This window comes from Anabrus simplex, chromosome 7, assembly GCF_040414725.1.
Source record: "Anabrus simplex isolate iqAnaSimp1 chromosome 7, ASM4041472v1, whole genome shotgun sequence".
Lineage (NCBI taxonomy): Eukaryota > Metazoa > Arthropoda > Insecta > Orthoptera > Tettigoniidae > Anabrus > Anabrus simplex.
This window is the reverse complement of record NC_090271.1, coordinates 178,197,559-178,220,264: the sequence shown is the minus strand read 5'-3', so window position 1 is coordinate 178,220,264 and position 22,706 is coordinate 178,197,559. Positions and strand designations below refer to the sequence as shown.

The window sequence follows — 22,706 nt, the reverse complement described above, 5'->3', positions numbered from 1 at the left end:
GACAGTTAAGTTTAGCATAGGAACTTGTGTCCAGAAATGTACCGTCTTCCTGGTACCTGTAAAAAACCACCACAGCACACATTCAAATCTCCCGCACTTTCCACGCCACTGACTAGAGAACGTACGTGATGCCCCATACCGCTACAGGTTTGTTGACATTCCGTACCATTCAGTTGAGTGTGTGATTTGTATGGAGACATGTTGAACCTGCTGTTGTACTTGTGACTTTCGTTCATACTACAGTACAGCAGTAATTCTTTACTACGTACACAGTAGTAAGCTGTACGTACAGTAGTTCATCTGCAACAAAGATTTGGGCAATAGTGGATAGGTTGTAGTAGTCCAATTGCTTGGCCTGCATTTTCAACCAACTTGACATGGCTAGACTACTACCTGTGGGGTCATATGAAATTTGATTTATGAGACCCCTGTGGAATCTGAGGAAGATCTACTGGCACGGGTTATGGCTGCGGCAGATGTTGGAGGACCAGGTATTTATGATCATGTGTACAAGAACACGATACATTGGTACTGTCCTTGTCTGTGTTGACGTTGTTGGTTGTCACATCAAGCCCCGCCTGTAATTGGATCCAAACGACAAGCAGCAGAATTCGGACAGAGCGCCGAAAATGTGAGAGCTGTGAAAGTGTGCTATGCTGGTTTTTTGCGGGTAGCGGGAAGATGGTACATTTCCGGACACAAGTTCCTGTGCTAAACTTAATCATCTTGGTCCCCACTGCAAGCCTTCAAAGTCTGTAATGGAAATTTAGAAACACCCTTTATATCCATTTCATGGACAGAGTAGGTTTTCAGAAATACCTACGATAAAGTTAGGATCTGATGCACCATCCAAACTTGCGATGTTTTCAGAGTACATGGATCCACTCTTTTTTCAAGTCATTTCTAATGAAACAAATGTATCATGCCCAGCAGCCATTCAAGAAATGAAGTATGGGTAAATCACAACTTTCAATGGCATGAATGCAAAATCTGAGTGAACTATCTTCAATACTTAGTATTTTATGCATGTTTTTGTGTGACAGGTATGCTCAAAGTACTGTGGGCAAATTAAATATGATTCGAGACTCAACAATGTGGTCATTTGTGGTGACTTGAATGGGTTAAGGTTTTTTGCTGTGATTTCTCATGTTGCATATGTTTATGGACATTACGACTTGTCTATAACAGTAAGTCTTGCTTCTAAGTCAGATCATAATAGCTCTTTCCCCTGAAAATGCAGCTAGAGCCATGGCATTAATGGAGGATGGGCGTAGTATACGCTAAGTGGCAGACATTATAGGCACATCTTGTTCTAACGTGTACAGAACTGTTAAAAGATATTCTATCCTCCTACCCCCAATGCCCTTTTAGCTTCTGAGCTCTGCACCCTGCATGTCTATATGTAGTGTGTAATTAGGAAGTGCCCAGTATACAAGCAGGAATGGAAATGAGTGAGAGAATAAGTTTTATGATACCCTTCAAGTAAATGTGCGAATATGCTGCAAAAAAATAGTGAGAGCAGCAAGTCATAAATACGAAGTGCAGCCATATGTGATTCATTGTTGGCATAACCTGAGAGGCAAATTATTGGGAGCAAAGGAAACATCGTGCTCTTTCCATGGTGTGAAGAAAAGAAAATGTTAAAAATGTAGACATAAAAGTTCTGGAGTGGGTTACAGAAACAAAAGACAACAGCAATTCTGTAAGTCATGAAATGATGCAGTTTAAAGTGCATGAAATTGCATGAAGTCTTGGCACTGCAGAGAAGGATTTTAAAGCAAGTGGGAGTTGGTCAGATTGCTTTATGTACCGGAATGGTCTGAGTTTGTTGAGAAGGACATCACTGTGCCACCAGTTCCATCACATGATACTGACAAAGTGATCAAGTTTCACCGCTTTGTCACAAGACTTTGGAAAGAGAATCAGTTTTTCTTGTCTTAAATCTGCAATGCTGATCAGATGCCACTGTTCTTCAATATGCTATCAAATACCAAAATAAATGCAGCCTGGGCATCAAGTGTTCCAGTTTAAACTATTAGAAATGAAAATTTGCAATGCACTGTGATGTTAGTAGTAATTGCTGACAGCAGAAAGCTTCTGCCGTTTTGCATATTTAAAAGCAAAATGCTGCTAATGCTAATGCTATGCTAATGTTAAACAGCTTTGGCAGCCACTTAGTAGATGCTGTGAGAGAGCAATTGAACACAACTCAGACCTATCCAGCTATCATCCCAGGAGGCCTTACTTCAATTTGCAGCCATTGGACATTACCATAAATAAGCCACTCAAAGTTCATGTTAGGAGGTTCTATGCAAGTTGGATGGTTACATGATAAAGGCAATATGACAAAAGGCAGAAAAATCAAGTGGCCGTACTTTTGTCTAATCTGCTATGAGATCATAAATGTGTGGGGGCTAATCACCCCTGATATCTCTGAAAAATGTTTTAAGATTATTTATTTATTTAGCATATGGCCCATAAATCAGGTTGAGTACAGAAATAAATTATATACATATTTACATACAATAAAACAATGAACAAGAAAAGACTCCTTACAACTGGATGTCAAGATCATTCATCCACTGTATTGCTTCTGGAGTTGCCATCAGAAAATGGGGATTTCTTCTGTTCTTGATGGAACTGAAAATGATCTATTCTGGGAAGGGGAGGGTGAAAATGAGAATTCAGGCCATCCATGTGACTACAAACGCAGTGCCAATAGCGACAATCCCACCGAGTGATCTGAAACACACTTGCACAAAAGGTAAAGAGAACAAAAGCAAGCAAGAGAATCCAAGACTTGCAAAACACAAACCGAGGCTAAACATCAAGGAAACAAAGTATATGGAGTGGAGACTGTAGACAGACAGAAACATCCAAATTGGTGACTAGGACTAAATAAAGTTGACCAGCTCCCTCACCTGTATGGACAGCGACACTCTTCTGTTGCCAATGCTTGTGTCAGTGCAGCCCAGCTGAAATGGATGCAGGTCACTGCAATCAGCTGGGTTTGTAGAATACCCAACCATCTGGCGCCATAGGTCTACAAGAGCATCATGAGCTCAGTCACACTGTATGGACATGAATGTTGTCCAGTCACCATCAAATATGAACAAATTCCACATTTCATGGAAATGCACATGTTCCGATGAATGTTGAGCCGCATGTGACCAGAGTGTAGAATTAAGAATGAAGATGTCTGGGCTGCTTGGAGTGATGTCCAGACAAGAAAAAAGGCGAGAGGCCTGTGTACGTTGGTATGGCCATGTTGCAGGTAGTAATGATCAGTCTGTGGCCAGAAAGGTGTTCTACCTCAGCCCAGAAGGACGCCGACTCAAGAAACACTGGCTTTTCAGGTAAGGAATGTATAAAACTTCTCAGTGTCTCCCCAGATAATGCTCTTGGTCAGTGGAAGTGGCTGTTACCTTATAAAAAGCTGACCCTGCTCCTGGGCAGAACAAACACTAAGATGATGACTGAATAAAATGTATTACTGTTGTCTTGTTAAAGGGCCAAGGCTAATATTCTCCTAAGACAGAAGAATTCTTCTTGCAATATTCATTATAACTTAACTGTGAGGTTGACTGTTAAAATATTTTACCATGACTATGTTTTGTTTACATTTTAGGACAAGAGGCTATCGACGGACAGAGCTGCCGCACTGGAGATATGTCGAGAGAAGTTGGCTGCTACTGAGGAGTTATTGGATATGAAAAACAGAGAGGTATGCCACATTCCTTGAAATACATGGAGAACAACAATTTATCATATTCTTCAGCTCTCCTGTGCCAGTGAAAGTTGTACCAAATATTTTAAACCAGTGACATTTTTCTTTTATGAATTTATTATTGGCCAATTTCTTACTAGTAAATTGTAACCTCATTACAGGCTACATTAAATTAAGACAATACATAATAATAAAATAATAATGAAAATGAAGCAAAAGAGGTAAAAATATCAAACAACAAGTGCAACCATCGTAAGGTTCGGAGATGCAAGTTGCTAAAAGTGAAAACAAACAGGTAAACCAACATGACAGCTAGTAGATTACGTGGGAAGGTGGCTAGGATCCCTAAGAGGGTGAATGGTTACTTCACGTTGTGGGGAAAGAAAAGTGAACATGGGTCACCCAAATCAAACATTTGCTAACCAAATAAAGATCGGAATAATGTGAAAATGTACAAAATTATGACAAATTACAAACATTGAAGTAATTGCAATTTCAATTAATATAGTTTGGCTGGCATGTGTTACCTGCAAAAGTAATTCAAAATACATGTTAAACAACCAAATTAGATTAGAAACAGGAGCAATTACAAACACCAAAGAAATTCAATTAATTCAAAAGAAATTAAACTGGCTTACAGGATTGCATACTACATCATTAGAAAGGGAATAATATGACTCGATGCAGGGGCTAAGTTAATTTGCTCCCATACCAAAAACACTTCTGGTATGGAGCAGATAATAATTTAATGTACATCGAGGGACGCTGAACTATGGGAGGCAATCCCGAATGAAAATTAAGATTAATATGTTAATTACACAGTTCATAAAACCAAAAGAAAAAGGGAAATTGCCTCCAAAACAAAATAATGATGACTAGCTGTAAAGCTAAATCATTTCAATGAACATATTGGTGAATGCCGATGTCTGGGTAAACTCCTAAAAAAAAAAAAAAGTTACATAGAATTTGAACAAAAACATATTGCTTACCTAGGGGCTGGCATCCCAAGCAGGACAAAAGCAGATGGGCGTCCATCTCCTAGGACAGTCAGAAATAAAAGACATGGACAAGGCCTTCACTCCCGCAAAGGAGCGAAAGGCCGGAAATTGAAAAACATGCAAATAGCCAATCAGGTAAGTCTGCAACTACTCCAGACATTAGATTTACCAATAGGAAACATTGTTATTCTGGCCTATCAGAAAGCTTTTCGAGAATATTCTTTCTGATGAACCAGCAGACTACAGGAAATGACTGGAAATATACTCCTAAAAATGACATGTGACAGTACACCCTGCCTCACAACTTTTAAACCACAGTTACACACACAATACATTCTATAAAACCTAAAATGTCACATCAGGATCTTCAGAAAAATCAGTCCTTAAATGTATACAAATGCTAGTTACAATAAACCATTGGCACAACCACAACTACATGAAATTTTAAATACGGTACCAAGGTTTTTTTGAACATAATTCTTGCAATGTTCATTTATGTCCAAAATAATTAATAAATAATTTTCTTCACCAGTCTCGAAATATAAAATACTAAAAACAACACATTAAGATTTTCTTGTATTAATAATTTTCAAAAGTTCATGGGTCCAATTTTTTTTATTTTTTTATTTTTTTTATATAGGTTTAAAAGCATCATTTTATACAAATAATTTTTAAACAGTCTTGAGAATATTTACTGCACATGGCAGTCTCAACATTTGTCACATAAATCACAATTTCCTTTACTTGTGTTATTTCATTCTTTGTTATCTTTCTTTTTGTGAGTATGTATATTCCATAAAAAGTGTCAAACGATAGAAGGTATGTTCTGAGATTACCACTTTTTCCCTTCTCAGAACTTACATCAAGCACACATGATTGATGTGTTACAACGAGGAAATACTGAGGCCATTCAAGCTAAGGAAAGAGCTGAAGAGAAAGCTAGCGAAGTGGTAAGTAAGAACTCATCTTGCTTCTGACTGTTAAAAATCTGTATAAGCTATATCTTTCTTAAGGTAATAGACCCACTTCCATTGTGACCTACTGAGGCCTGAAATCAAATCTGCTTCCATCTTTGTATAGTACCAGTAACTGTAGCCAAAGTTCCAGCTAATGTAAGTTAAATACTGCTTTAACCAAGCTAATAATACCATTGTAACTCTTGACATTATGACCAAGAGTTGATTTAGATACTATGTGCACTGACTTCCTAAGGAAGCCAATGGCTTTGGGTGGATAAGCTCCTTTAGATGAGGTGATGGCCTGCCTCAGTGGAGGAAAACCACTGCAAGCCATCTCACTATCTCTTATGAAGCTTCTTTGAAAGGATCAAAGTAGAGGTCAGTGGGACTCTGTTGACTACCAACATCAGCAGTAGGACAGGTGGCAGATGAACTCAGCTTGTGGTGTACACTACAACTATAAAACTTCATGATGGTTTACTACTATCGAACTTGATATACACTGCTACTAAACTTGATATGGGCAGAGATATAATATATAAACATAGCAAATATTAAAAGGGTCAGCGGCATATAAGAATGTACAGCACATCAGTAATCACTGCAAGCCGAAAGACTAGCATAAATTGTGATAATATAGAAACGCAGAGTCCATACAAAGGAAGCACGCAGCTAGTAAATAAGAACCACCCAGAGGGAGTGAAAAGGGCAAGAGAAAGAAAATAATATACGCTGACTGACAGAGGAAATGCAACACCAAGGAGGAGTGGTTCAAAAGGGATGAAAGTTGGGGAAAAAACAGAGACAGCACGGACGAATAATTGATGTTTATTTCAAACCGATATGCAGGTTACACAATGCGCACGGCATCGACTCAGTAGGATGTAGGACCACCGCGAGCGGCGATGCACGCAGAAACACGTCGAGGTACAGAGTCAATAAGAGTGCGGATGGTGTCCTGAGGGATGGTTCTCCATTCTCTGTCAACCATTTGCCACAGTTGGTCGTCCGTACGAGGCTGGGGCAGAGTTTGCAAATGGCGTCCAATGAGAACCCACACGTGTTCGATTGGTGAGAGATCCGGAGAGTACGCTGGCCACAGAAGCATTTGTACACATCGTAGAGCCTGTTGGGAGATGCGAGCAGTGTGTGGGCAGGCATTATCCTGCTGAAACAGAGCATTGGGCAGCCCCTGAAGGTACGGGAGTGCCACCGGCCGCAGCACATGCTGCACGTAGCGGTGGACATTTAACGTGCCTTGAATACGCACTAGAGGTGACGTGGAATCATACGCAATAGCGCCCCAAACCATGATGCCACGTTGTCTAGCGGTAGGGCGCTTCACAGTTACTGCCGGATTTGACCTTTCTCCACGCCGACGCCACACTCGACTGCGGTGACTATCACTGACCGAACAGAAGCGTGACTCATCGGAGAACATGACGTTCCGCCATTCCCTCATCCAAGTCGCTCTAGCCCGGCACCATGCCAGGCGTGCACGTCTATGCTGTGGAGTTAATGGTAGTCTTCTGTGCGGACGCCGGGAGTGCAGGCCTCCTTCAACCAATCGACGGGAAATTGTTCTGGTCGATATTGGAACAGCCAGGGTGTCTTGCACATGCTGAAGAATGGCGGTTGACGTGGCATGCGGGGCTGCCACCGCTTGGCGGCGGATGCGCCGATCCTCGCGTGCTGACGTCACTCGGGCTGCGCCTGGACCCCTCGCACGTGCCACATGTCCCTGCGCCAACCATCTTCGCCACATGCACTGCACCGTGGACACATCGCTATGGGTATCGGCTACGATTTGACGAAGCGACCAACCTGCCCTTCTCAGCCTGATCACCATACCCCTCGTAAAGTCGTCTGTCTGCTGGAAATGCCTCCGTTGACGGCGGCCTGGCATTCTTAGCTATACACGTATCCTGTGGCACACGACAACACGTTCTACAATGACTGTCGGCTGAGAAATCACGGTACGAAGTGGGCCATTCGCCAACGCCGTGTCCCATTTATCGTTCGCTACGTGCGCAGCACAGCAGCGCATTTCACATCATGAGCATACCTCAGTGACGTCAGTCTGCCCTGCAATTGGCATAAAGTTCTAACCACTCCTTCTTGGTGTTGCATTTGCTCTGTCAGCCAGTGTATAAACAAGGCAATAAATATGTATAATAAAAATCAACAAGAGGAACAATTTAACACCTGATAAGATACAAGACACCCAAAGAATACTGTGTAGGAAAGCAAGAGAATAGGCTTGAGAAGCAAGCAAAAATATGCCACATTTACAATGTTTGAAGAATATATATGCTTCAAGAAGAGAAAAAAAGGAACCAGAAACATTAAAAGTACAACATAGTGAAATCAAAAGAAATCCAATGTAAGAAAAGGATAAAAATAAAGCAGAGGACAGGGAAATGGAAACAAGGATGAACTATGGGAAAGATTCCCTTCGCTGGGGTAGGATGTCATAAAAGTCTCAGATGCGTGGAGTAGTAATTCAATTCAAAAAGGCCGTGTGAATATACAGATAACAGTTCTCATAGTCCTGGGTAAAATCCGTATTTAACAGAATGAAAAGTGGAGTATGTTAGCATAATGTCAACACTGGTCTAAGCTGGCATGAATAAAGACAAGTAGAGGCCAGATAGCCTAATAAATATGAAGTAGAAGTAATAAGTTCATAATTCTTGCTCACCAGACAAACAGCAGGTATTGTGCAGGTGTACGGTGCTCCACCACTCTCATGCGAGAACAGACTCAATTTGTGATGGGTGGAGCCCATGATTATAAAGGAGCAAGGAAAAGTCTAGAACTTTACAAGAATAAACGCCAGCATATTCGAGAAAAGCCACGTCACAATCACATGTCCACAGAGATGTGTAGCAGCATGCATAGCGATAGGCGGCGAATGTCGCAACGTCAGAAGGAGATGACATCACGGTCACATGTTGAAGAGAGCCGGAGAACAGAAGGCGGACGTAGCAGTATAGAGAGATGATGGCACCGAAGCGGTGGAAGAAAATACAGCAGGCGAAGGTAGGATAAGTAGTGGAGATCATTACAAGCTGTAGAATCAACAGCAGGGTCCAGATATCAGTATATATTGTACCGGGAACACCGCTACGACAGAAGTCCGAAGTATGTTTGTTGAACTTCGCGCGAGATGGAAGGTAGGCAGCCCGCTGAATGCAGTGACGTACCCAGCGAGTGACGTGGCCGCCGTAAGCCAGCTATCCGCTACCATATATGGTAATGTTCCAGCTCATCCTCAAAAGTACATTTCGAGCTACTTTATCGCTATTTTGACACTGCCATCTTAAAAGCCTTTACAATGGACATCATCTCGTAAGATTTCAAGAAAATCCACCGAGTATTATAGAAGTTATAAGGGTAGATAGTACCCGAGTTCTAGACACTTCCATGCGAACGTGTAAAAAAGGAGGCCCACCCGACCTACGAATTCAGTGTCTGTCACTCCGCCGTCACTGTGACATGGGTGACAGGAGAAGTATTGTGTGTGTCGAACTTCTAGTCGACAGTCTGCGAAATCCAAGTTTGGTATTTTCTCTAAGTGTTGTATCAGGACTTTATCATATTCTTGAAGTGCCTGAATGGGACTTTATTTTTTGCGAGCATCGTATTGGAACTTTGTCATATTGCCACATTGGAACTTTGTTTTTTTTCATGTGTCGTGATTGGACTTTGATATTTTCTTAAAGTGCCATATAAGAAATTTTTTTTTTTTTCTGAAGCGTCTCATTGGAACTTAGTTATTTTCGCCAAGTGTCGCGATAAGACTTTATTATTTTCTTAAGGTGACATACTGGAACATTGTCATTGGAACTTTATTTTCTTCGAGTGTCGTGTTGGAACTTTAATATTTCGACACGTTGGAATTTTATTTTCTTCGAGTGTCGTGTTGGGACTTTAATATTTTGGCACATTGGAACTTTGTTATTTCTACACATTGGAACTTTGTGTTTTTTTTTGAAGTGCCACATAAGGACTTACTTATTCGACGACGATTGAAACGACTTTGAATTTTCACGAGTGTTGTGTACCGCATTGAACTGACGTTTCGAACTTATTCGAACTTGTATATTTTTGAATCAATTTCTGGAACATTGAAATTTTCCGAGCGTGTAGAATGAACTTGTGCCCTACCAACATAAACTTTCGTGTGAACGATGTGACTTGTTTTCTCAAGTGCCTCATTGAATTTACGCCTTGTAAAGACTATGAAACTTAGGGGACATTCAACATTACGTTTAATTGTGAAATATGCAATGCTCTCCAAGTGCTGCACAGGGACTTATGTTTTGATTCTTAAAGACTGTGACAATTCAGAATACGCATATCGCATTTCCAGAAAGCCTAGAACTTTCCAGTATTTTGAGTGATCCATAATTTATGAAGTCAGCCTTTTTCTTTCAAATATTATTTTCTTTAATGGCTATTCACTTCGCCTATTAATGCAACAGGACAGTTTCCGAGTGCTACTTATTCAGTTCATTGCCAATATGTTTTAAACCTTCAGAACTATGCGTTTAGGACTGCAGTGACAGTAATCCTCTAGAACATTCTGACTTGCAGTGAGCTTGCATTATGAACTTGCATTTCTACCAGTACTTGTTCTTCGAGTGATTATTCCAGAACGTTTTGATTTAATATCTAGAGTGCAGTAACCATAATTAAAAGGTCATATCTGTTCAGAGAGTTCCCTGAATGTGTGGAACGCCGTGCAGGAAATTCAAGTGTGAATTACGTCTCGAATCGAACCCAGGAACGTGTGCCAATCTTCGAGACATTTCGGAACGTCGGGACATTCCAGAACGTCGAGATTTCCAGAACGTTGAGACACTTCCAGAACCTCCAGACATTCCAGAACTCCTCATCCGAGCAGGTGTGGTCCCTGCCCAGTCGATGTCCAGCACCATCCCACGACTTGGAGGTACCACCCAGACACGACACTTCCACGCTGCTGTACGAAGGTGATATGAACTTGCTTTTGATGATCAATAAACTCAATTTATCAAAATAATCTCTCAAATTGATAACTATACCTCTCTCTGTACCAGCTCCAATGATAAAGCCACTCCCTAGGTTAAGAATCATGCTCGTTCATTTAATATCAAGCGCCTTAAAGATATGAACACATTTTTACGGGTACAGAGAGGAGGTAGTATACGTGGCGCCCACCTTTAGGGGCCAGATTTCATTGGAGCTTAACATGAAAGACTTACATACAGCTCAAACTATGGTGACTAAATTCAATCAGAATAGGAGTGTTTTCAAATTTCAGTGGACACTAACTTAACTGAAATATAAGTGCATAATATTTGGTAGAGGTGATTTACAAAGACTTGGTTTAATTAATTTGTGTTGAAACATTGGCACTAGGACTTAAGACTTTGAACTTTTGACTGAATGCAAGTCTCGAAAATCTTTCAATTTTTTTTTTAAGTGTGTCAATCATTATTTCTGTACTTGGTACTAGCGTTATATATTTTAATAAAATGGAGGATATTATGGCAGCGATTGAACCCCTTAGGCTTAGTATGAAAGTAGAAATGAAAACTTAGAACGTAGGATCGTTGAGACCAAAGAACAACTTAACGAATCTAGTTCTAATCTCGAACGCAGATTTAATGAGTCTAGTTCTAATCTTGAACAGTCATTGAGAGAACAATTAAATGAGTCTAATTCTAATCTTGAACATCAACTTAGGGAATCCGTAGTTCAAATTAATGCGGAAGTAGATAAGAAGTTTGTAGAAGCGAATGCCACCCTAGAACAAAGACTTACTCAGGCTGGTGCTCGCATTGAACAAAAATTTAAAGAGACCAAAGCTAGGGTAGATGAAAAATTTTCCAAAATCAATGACCAATTGAAAAGTAACATGGAGGTCATGAAAGAAGAAATTAAAACTCAAGTTGTAGCTCTTCTTAAAGATGACTTCAAAGCCATTCTCCCCACTTGCAAAGGCAATTGCTAAAGAGATGGAAGGCTTAAAAACTCAGTTACAGGTATCACATTCACAATTATCTTTAGCCCAGGTTAAAATAGCCTCTATTCAGGAGAACCTTAGAGATACGCTTAAAAATGACATTCAAAGAGTAAACAATGAAGTCAGTCTTATAAAGAGTAAACAGGGAGAGTTTGATAAAATATTTACATCTCAATTAGATACTACACACACTCAGGTTACGCGTATAGGTCGAGACGTATCCGAATTAAAAAAGGATCTCCAAGATGAAGTTAAGTTAGTAGAAGATACTATTAAACAACAGGTGAAGGATGTTAAAACAGAACTACAAGGACAGATAGAAACCCTTGGTAGTAAAGTCTCTAATTTAGAACTGAAGGATACTCCCTTATTTTCTTCTAGTCTATTAAAAACTAATGAAAACGCAAACATTACCACTATCATTGGAATGACCGATGAAAAACCTGCTAAATTCTCTGGGAAGGAGGAATACACCGCTAGGGAATTTTTACTCAACACTGAAGAATATTTTCAAGAAAATAAAATCAGTCCTGATCGACAGCTTCGTGTCGTTTCCAAGTTACTAGAGGGACGCGCTCTATCATGGTATTCCGCTTTTAAATCTTGCTTTAACACTTATTCTGAATTCAAGGAAGCTCTATTGAAGCGTTTTTGGAATTCAGAGACGCAACATTTAATTAAGTTGCAGTTGTATGCTAAGAAGTACAATACTTCTATAAACACATCCCGTTACTCAGATTATTTCATCGGGCAACTTAAGAAGATGCAATTTTTGGATCCACCATTGCCTGAGCAAGAGCTGATCCAGGCGATCACGTTGCAATTCCCAGCCCAAGTTCAGGAGATTTTGGTAGCTGCTAACATACAATCTTTAGAACAAATGGATGGGATACTTCGTAGATTGGACACAGCCCACGCTCAATGTTTACCGAAAGGGAGTAAGACTAAAGAAATGACTACCAGTCCTGTCGCCATTGTGACACAAGGACGTTCAGATCCGGAAGTACCAGAGGAACGGCCTACATCACGAAACACACCTACCCGATATCGAGGGTATAAAGGACGGCCGGACCGAGGGAAAGTGCCATACCAAAATAGATTAACATGGAAAAAGCCAACAGAGGCCCAACAAGTAGAGGATAGGGTTTCTTATCGAGATGAATTGAATAGACGATGGCGAGATACTCAAGAGTACGTGAAAGAACAGTGAAAGGGCGAGGATCAAGAAGGAGCCGCCTCGCTAGAGTATCAGCAAGCCGCTGGTAAGAAAAACGAAATGCCTGCCCCGAACCCTAACACAACGGGTGCAAAAAAAAGAAAACTCCAATGTTTTCTTAAGAAGATTGCCTGAAAATGGAAGGAGGGAAGAGCCGCTCTGCGTAACTCAGGTACATTATTGGCACGTAGAGGACTCGGAACTACTCCATGAAAACATGACACCGTCTAGGCCAAGAATCCAACGTAGCCTGCCAGTAATCACCATTAGGGTTGGCAATATTAAAGTTATGTCATTGGTAGGTTCAGGAGCTCAAGCCTCACTTATTTCAGCCAAACTATTAGAAGCCATAAAGGAGAGACGTGATGTACTTGCGATGCCTGTTTCCCAACTTAGGATCAAAGGGATTGTTCCAGATAAGTGCATTAAATGTAAACTACAGGCGTTTATGGAATTCGTCGTGGGACATGTTCAATTTGAGCATGTTTTTCTAGTAATCTCTCAGATGAAATTCAATGTTATCCTTGGATCGGATTTTCTCATCAAATATCGAGGAGTGATCGATTACACAGCAAATAATACCAATATAAATGGTCCGTTATTGGACATTATAAATTTTCCAGCTAACTCATTCTTGGTTGCCAGCGTTTCGCCCTCGTGTGCTAGGGTGGGCTCATCAGTTGGTACCTAGCACACCTACCAATACGCTGGCCAGTGCATACCGTGGAGGCCACTGCGTAGGCTAACTGGAGCCACCGGCAGTGCCAATGCACTAAGAGACTTTGTCTCATCACTAAAAATTGATGCCTGCTTGGCCATCAGATGATATAGATGTTGATTCCCATAGGGAATCTGAAATATTTGTCCTGAATGAGTAAATTTATAATACCAATATAAATGGTCCGTTATTGGACATTATAAATTTTCCACCTAACTCATTCTTGGTTGCCAGCGTTTCACCCTCGTGTGCTAGGGTGGGCTCATCAGTTGGTACCTAGCACACCTACCAATACGCTGGCCAGTGCATACCGTGGAGGCCACTGCGTAGGCTAACTGGAGCCACCGGCAGTGCCAATGCACTAAGAGACTTTGTCTCATCACTAAAAATTGATGCCTGCTTGGCCATCAGATGATATAGATGTTGATTCCCATAGGGAATCTGAAATATTTGTCCTGAATGAGTAAATTTATAATACCAATATAAATGGTCCGTTATTGGACATTATAAATTTTCCAGCTAACTCATTCTTGGTTGCCAGCGTTTCGCCCTCGTGTGCTAGGGTGGGCTCATCAGTTGGTACCTAGCACACCTACCAATACGCTGGCCAGTGCATACCGTGGAGGCCACTGCATAGGCTAACTGGAGCCACCGGCAGTGCCAATGCACTAAGAGACTTTGTCTCATCACTAAAAATTGATGCCTGCTTGGCCATCAGATGATATAGATGTTGATTCCCATAGGGAATCTGAAATATTTGTCCTGAATGAGTAAATTTATAATACCAATATAAATGGTCCGTTATTGGACATTATAAATTTTCCAGCTAACTCATTCTTGGTTGCCAGCGTTTCGCCCTCGTGTGCTAGGGTGGGCTCATCAGTTGGTACCTAGCACACCTACCAATATGCTGGCCAGTGCATACCGTGGAGGCCACTGCGTAGGCTAACTGGAGCCACTGGCAGTGCCAATGCACTAAGAGACTTTGTCTCATCACTAAAAATTGATGCCTGCTTGGCCATCAGATGATATAGATGTTGATTCCCATAGGGAATCTGAAATATTTGTCCTGAATGAGTAAATTTATAATACCAATATAAATGGTCCGTTATTGGACATTATAAATTTTCCAGCTAACTCATTCTTGGTTGCCAGCGTTTCGCCCTCGTGTGCTAGGGTGGGCTCATCAGTTGGTACCTAGCACACCTACCAATACGCTGGCCAGTGCATACCGTGGAGGCCACTGCGTAGGCTAACTGGAGCCACCGGCAGTGCCAATGCACTAAGAGACTTTGCACTGGCCAGCGTATTGGTAGGTGTGCTAGGTACCAACTGATGAGCCCACCCTAGCACACGAAGGCGAAACGCTGGCAACCAAGAATGAGTTAGCTGGAAAATTTATAATGTCCAATAACGGACCATTTATATTGGTATTATAAATTTACTCATTCAGGACAAATATTTCAGATTCCCTATGGGAATCAACATCTATCTCATCTGATGGCCAAGCAGGCATCAATTTTTAGTGATGAGACAAAGTCTCTTAGTGCATTGGCACTGCCGGTGGCTCCAGTTAGCCTACGCAGTGGCCTCCACGGTATGCACTGGCCAGCGTATTGGTAGGTGTGCTAGGTACCAACTGATGAGCCCACCCTAGCACACGAGGGCGAAACGCTGGCAACCAAGAATGAGTTAGCTGGAAAATTTATAATGTCCAATAACGGACCATTTATATTGGTATTATAAATTTACTCATTCAGGACAAATATTTCAGATTCCCTATGGGAATCAACATCTATATCATCTGATGGCCAAGCAGGCATCAATTTTTAGTGATGAGACAAAGTCTCTTAGTGCATTGGCACTGCCGGTGGCTCCAGTTAGCCTACACAGTGGCCTCCACGGTATGCACTGGCCAGCGTATTGGTAGGTGTGCTAGGTACCAACTGATGAGCCCACCCTAGCACACGAGGGCGAAACGCTGGCAACCAAGAATGAGTTAGCTGGAAAATTTATAATGTCCAATAACGGACCATTTATATTGGTATTATAAATTTACTCATTCAGGACAAATATTTCAGATTCCCTATGGGAATCAACATCTATATCATCTGATGGCCAAGCAGGCATCAATTTTTAGTGATGAGACAAAGTCTCTTAGTGCATTGGCACTGCCGGTGGCTCCAGTTAGCCTACACAGTGGCCTCCACGGTATGCACTGGCCAGCGTATTGGTAGGTGTGCTAGGTACCAACTGATGAGCCCACCCTAGCACACGAGGGCGAAACGCTGGCAACCAAGAATGAGTTAGCTGGAAAATTTATAATGTCCAATAACGGACCATTTATATTGGTATTATAAATTTACTCATTCAGGACAAATATTTCAGATTCCCTATGGGAATCAACATCTATCTCATCTGATGGCCAAGCAGGCATCAATTTTTAGTGATGAGACAAAGTCTCTTAGTGCATTGGCACTGCCGGTGGCTCCAGTTAGCCTACGCAGTGGCCTCCACGGTATGCACTGGCCAGCGTATTGGTAGGTGTGCTAGGTACCAACTGATGAGCCCACCCTAGCACACGAGGGCGAAACGCTGGCAACCAAGAATGAGTTAGCTGGAAAATTTATAATGTCCAATAACGGACCATTTATATTGGTATTATAAATTTACTCATTCAGGACAAATATTTCAGATTCCCTATGGGAATCAACATCTATATCATCTGATGGCCAAGCAGGCATCAATTTTTAGTGATGAGACAAAGTCTCTTAGTGCATTGGCACTGCCGGTGGCTCCAGTTAGCCTACGCAGTGGCCTCCACGGTATGCACTGGCCAGCGTATTGGTAGGTGTGCTAGGTACCAACTGATGAGCCCACCTTAGCACACGAGGGCGAAACGCTGGCAACCAAGAATGAGTTAGCTGGAAAATTTATAATGTCCAATAACGGACCATTTATATTGGTATTATAAATTTACTCATTCAGGACAAATATTTCAGATTCCCTAGGGGAATCAACATCTATATCATACACAGCAAATGTCATTACATTTTATAACGTTGATCCTGTAGAATTACAGCTGATCGAAGGAGACGACGGTCGGATACAAGGGATAGATACCCCGCAAGAAGAATTTGATCTTGGAAATAGCGATGCTGCACCAGTCGGAGATGAAGAGGGTGATCCCGAAGAAGTGGGACCCGTCGAAGATGTACCCCTGATAGATGAGATGTACGACGACGGTCCAGACTATGTCAGCTCCATAATCAGTGTGATTGAAGACCCAGTGGCCAACAAAGACGTTGCGGATTCAGTCAAGGAAATCTTCGAAACTTACCCAGACGTGTTCAATGATAAACCCGGAGAGATCCGAGATTTTAAATATCATTTAGATGTCAAGGATACTTCCACTTATAAAAAACGTCCCTATCCTATACCGGAAAAGTATAGAGCCGAAGCGAGAGCACTCATTCAACAGATGGAGCAAGATGGGATAATATCAAAGTGCGTCACACCCTACGTTAACCCTTTGGCTATAGTCCAAAAACCCAACGGTAGTCTGTGGGTATGTTTGGATGCTAGGGTCTTAAACGAGAGATTAGTCATGGAGTACGACCACCCACCTTTACTTAGAGACATTATCCGGAAATTTTATGGGAAGAAATACTTCACTCTATTAGATATGACTTCCTCTTACTTTCACATCGTGCTGGACGATGAGAGTAAAGTATTTACAGGCTTCATTTTTGACAATATCACGTACGTCTTTAAGCGCCTTCCATTTGGAATTCGAAATTCAGGAGCCGTATTAATAAGGGCGTTAGAAAGCCAACTATCGGATGAGGTGAAGTCCATAACCACCATTTATGTTGATGACATCCTGATTGCCTCTGAAACATTAGAGCAGCATCGAGAAGATGTCCAGAAAGTATTGCAAGAACTAGAAGCCAAGAATTTCAAAATAAATGTGAAGAAAAGTCAGTTTTTTAAAACTGAAGTTCTGTTCCTTGGCCACGTGATTAGTGGAGATGGCATCAAGCCCAACCCAGCGAAAATTGAATGTATCTTGAACTTTCCAAAGCCAATTCGGATTAAGCAGTTCCGACAATTTTTGGGCCTATGACAGTTCTTTTCCCAGCATTGCCCGAAGTATACGGAAACGGTAGCTGCGTTGCAACAGTTGTTGCGAAAGAGCAATCGATGGAAGTGGACAGAGGATTGTGAACTATCATTCCTGGCCACCAAGGAAATGCTTAGCAATTGTGTCAAATTGTCGTATCCGAACTTTGAATGGTCTTTCAATATCGAGTGTGATGCTAGTACGCTTGGAATTGGGGCAGTACTATATCAAGTTGACCCAGCTGATCCCAACTCCAGATTCTTCATTTCCTTCATGAGTAGGAAACTCAAGCCTCATGAGAAGGCATACACCGTGACGGAATTGGAGGCATTAGCAATTGTTTATTCGTTACAGTACTGGCAAAAGATTGTTTTCGGATACCCAGTTACGGTTTACACCGACCATAAGGCCCTCACATTCATAATGTCATCAGCCTTACAAGTGAGAGAGTGACCAGGTGGGCGCTGTTCATTCAGCAGTTTAATATTACTGTTGTACACCGACCTGGAAAAAAGAACACACTCGCGGACTCCTTAAGTCGCAATCACGTGGAAGAAATGACGGTCCAGCCTATTGAAGTACTGAATAATGATGATGAGGAATTTCTAAGGAAGCTTTGCTACCTTCCCCAGATGCAAGGAAGGGATAGGAAGACCCATGAGCTCATCAGATACTTTAAGAGATCCATTCCTGCTGACGATGACGAATACCCTCGCATTCGTCAACTAGCTAAGTCATTTTGCTACTACGGGGGACTCATATGCAAATATGTAGATCGGGCAAAAACTAAAAGTAGGATCTATGCCCCACCTAAATTACGCTCTGCAATAATTTGGCACTGCCATTCTATTACAGGACATGCTGGCACGGATAAAGTCACCAGCGTTATTCAGGAGAAATTCACTTGGGAATATATGAGAAGGGATGTCCGCAAGGTCATCAGAACTTGCGATCTATGTCAGAGGATTAAGCCTAACAACCGGCTATTACGAGAGATTCCTAGATCAATCATCCCAGAGCAACCACGAGAGGTGTTAGCCTTAGATATCTACGGCCCTTTGCCAAAGGCTACTCGAGGCAATCGGCACATGGTTGTGGTAGTTGATGTTTTCTCAAAATACACGATGCTTTTGCCTATACAAAGATCCACCACTGCTAATATCCTAAGGCGACTCAAGAGAAACATTATACCAGAGATCGGAAAACCTAAGTTCCTCTTGACTGACCACGGGGCTCAATTCACGTCCGACAAGTTTCGAGTAGCAATAGAAGACATGCAAATACGACATATCATGAATTCAATACGGCATCCAGAGACCAATCCTGCCGAGAGGGTGATGCGAGAAATCGCAAAGTTTTGCCGAATCTACTGCGGATCCCAACATTGGAAATGGATAGAGGTGCTTCCAATCATGCAGGAGATCATAAACTCTACGACCCATGAATCAACTCGGGACATTCCACTAAGACTTCACAGAGGTATAACACCTGACCGACCATGGGACCAATGGTTACACGCTCCCCCTGAGGTGGACATTAACCAACAAACAAGGATAGGAAATGCCTTAGCCAAGCTAAGACATGCAGCTCAGCTTAGGGAGAGAAGACAACAACGTCGTGCCTTTAGACAACCATTGCAGGTCGGCGATCTTGTACTCATTCGCAAACCAGCCGTGCCACATCCGGAAAGAAGAGTCTATGCAAAGTTTTGCCCATTGTTCATAGGACCTTATAAAATTGGAGAAAACCTCGCCAATGGCGCGTACAAAGTGGATAAACTAGATGGAACCGCCGAGGGAATATATAACGCTTCTAGCCTAAAAACATACTTCGAGAGAGAAGCCTAAAGAAAATCCTTGTTGAATTTTCTTTGCCCTAAGAGGGGGGGACATGTACCGGGAACACCGCTACGACAGAAGTCCGAAGTATGTTTGTTGAACTTCGCGCGAGATGGAAGGTAGGCAGCCCGCCGAACGCAGTGACGTACCCAGCGAGTGACGTGGCCGCCGTAAGCCAGCTATCCGCTACCATATATGGTAATGTTCCAGCTCATCCTCAAAAGTACATTTCGAGCTACTTTATCGCTATTTTGACACTGCCATCTTAAAAGCCTTTACAATGGACATCATCTCGTAAGATTTCAGGAAAATCCACCGAGTATTATAGAAGTTATAAGGTAGATAGTACCCGAGTTCTAGACACTTCCATGCGAACGTGTATAAAAGGAGGCCCACGCGACCTACGAATTCAGTGTCTGTCACTCCGCCGTCTCTGTGACACGGGTGACAGGAGAAGTATTGTGTGTGTCGAACTTCTAGTCGACAGTCTGCGAAATCCAAGTTCGGTATTTTCTCTAAGTGTTGTATCAGGACTTTATCATATTCTTGAAGTGCCTGAATGAGACTTTATTTTTTGCGAACATCGTATTGGAACTTTGTCATATTGCCACATTGGAACCTTGTTTTCTTTCATGTGTCGTGATTGGACTTTGATATTTTCTTAAAGTGCCAAATAAGAACTTTTTTTTTTCTGAAGCGTCTCATTGGAACTTAGTTATTTTCGCCAAGTGTCGCGATAAGACTTTATTATTTTCTTAAGGTGACATACTGGAACATTGTCATTGGAACTTTATTTTCTTCGAGTGTCGTGTTGGAACTTTAATATTTCGACACGTTGGAATTTTATTTTCTTCGAGTGTCGTGTTGGGACTTTAATATTTTGGCACATTGGAACTTTGTTATTTCTACACATTGGAACTTTGTTTTTTTTTTGAAGTGCCACATAAGGACTTACTTATTCGACGACGATTGAAACGACTTTGAATTTTCACGAGTGTTGTGTACCGCATTGAACTGACGTTTCGAACTTATTCGAACTTGTATATTTTTGAATCAATTTCTGGAACATTGAAATTTTCCGAGCATGTAGAACGAACTTGTGCCCTACCAACATAAACTTTCGTGTGAACGATGTGACTTGTTTTCTCAAGTGCCTCATTGAATTTACGCCTTGTAAAGACTATGAAACTTAGGGGACATTCAACATTACGTTTAATTGTGAAATATGCAATGCTTTCCAAGTGCTGCACAGGGACTTATGTTTTGATTCTTAAAGACTGTGACAATTCAGAATACGCATATCGCATTTCCAGAAAACCTAGAACTTTCCAGTATTTTGAGTGATCCATAATTTATGAAGTCAGCTTTTTTCTTTCAAATATTATTTTCTTTAATGGCTATTCACTTCGCCTATTAATGCAACAGGACAGTTTCCGAGTGCTACTTATTCAGTTCATTGCCAATATGTTTTAAACCTTCAGAACTATGCGTTTAGGACTGCAGTGACAGTAATCCTTTAGAACATTCTGACTTACAGTGAGCTTGCATTATGAACTTGCATTTCTACCAGTACTTGTTCTTCGAGTGATTATTCCAGAACGTTTTGATTTAATATCTAGAGTGCAGTAACCATAATTAAAAGGTCATATCTGTTCAGAGAGTTCCCTGAATGTGTGGAACGCCGTGCAGGAAATTCAAGTGTGAATTACGTCTCGAATCGAACCCAGGAACGTGTGCCAATCTTCGAGACATTTCGGAACGTCGGGACATTCCAGAACGTCGAGATTTCCAGAACGTTGAGACACTTCCAGAACCTCCAGACATTCCAGAACTCCTCATCCGAGCAGGTGTGGTCCCTGCCCAGTCGATGTCCAGCACCATCCCACGACTTGGAGGTACCACCCAGCCACGACACTTCCACGCTGCTGTACGAAGGTGATATGTACTTGCTTTTGATGATCAATAAACTCAATTTATCAAAATAATCTCTCAAATTGATAACTATACCTCTCTCTGTACCAGCTCCAATGATAAAGCCACTCCCTAGGTTAAGAATCATGCTCGTTCATTTAATATCAAGCGCCTTAAAGATATGAACACATTTTTACGGGTACAATATGTCCTTTATTTATGAAAACGAAAGTTTGTACTAAACATGACAGTCTCACACTCAGTTCATTTTTTTTGTTTTCACTGCACACAGTTGTACAAGTACCTTTTTGAGGAGGTATTCGGTGCTCCTGAGGTACAGTACTTGTGAAGAATTTGGTGCCACATCAGCCATAAACAAAAAGCTTTGTAGTAAAACTACAAGATACTAGGGTGGTCAAATTGCACTTCACATTTCAATGTTACTAGTTTTCCGCCTAAACGTTCACTGGAAGCTACTGTATGGGAACTAGGGATCCGAGCACCAAGGAAACGTGAACATGTAGTATTGTATGAAAATGATACATTACTGTTATATTTAGGATTGCTACAGTAGTGCTCACAACCATAAGTTAGTATATCGTTGTATACAGAACAGTTTTTTATTTAAAATGTCATGAGTATGATGTGTTTCAGGAAAACAACTGTTACAAGAAACTTCAAGAATGTGAAATTACTGTCCGGGGACTTAAAGATGAGGTATTTATCAGTTTCTGTAGTACTGTGTCCTAAGTAATAGAATTATTACTTCTCTGAAAAATAAAATCATTCCTGAAGTATTCATGGATGTTGATGAGATCCTTATGGCTGCTCATAAATGACTTATTCAATATACTACCCTCATGGCTTCTTAACACATTGAAAACCATGTCTTAAGGTGGCATATCGGGAGGCAGACTGCCATATTTTGAAGGTTTTTAAAAAATTGTAGAAGATAGTAGGTAGGTTGCAGTTGTAACACATTTATATCATCAAAAAATTAAAAATGTCTATTTTACATACTAAAAAGTTGTATTAAGATCTATTGAATACTTTTTACATTACACATTTTCCAATTGTATGCCTTTTACAACAACAACAACAACAACAAAAATGTTCTGACAACAAAGTCTTATACATAATGAGCTTGATTGTGGAATAGTTTGAAGCATTCAGGCACACAAAGTGCTACAGAACACATTGGAC

The 22,706-nt window shown here is 41.3% G+C and overlaps 1 protein-coding gene across 1 annotated transcript in view; it reads left to right on the top strand.

Moving 5' to 3' along the window:
- The window catches only part of LOC136877768 (golgin subfamily A member 6-like protein 6), a 229,152-nt gene that overhangs the window by 83,707 nt on the left and 122,739 nt on the right, over positions 1-22,706 (top strand). Inside the window, exons 10-12 of the mRNA XM_067151973.2 lie at positions 3,629-3,724; positions 5,580-5,675; positions 22,158-22,220. Coding sequence (XP_067008074.2) covers positions 3,629-3,724; positions 5,580-5,675; positions 22,158-22,220 — 255 coding nt within the window. The remainder of the gene's footprint in view (positions 1-3,628; positions 3,725-5,579; positions 5,676-22,157; positions 22,221-22,706) is intronic.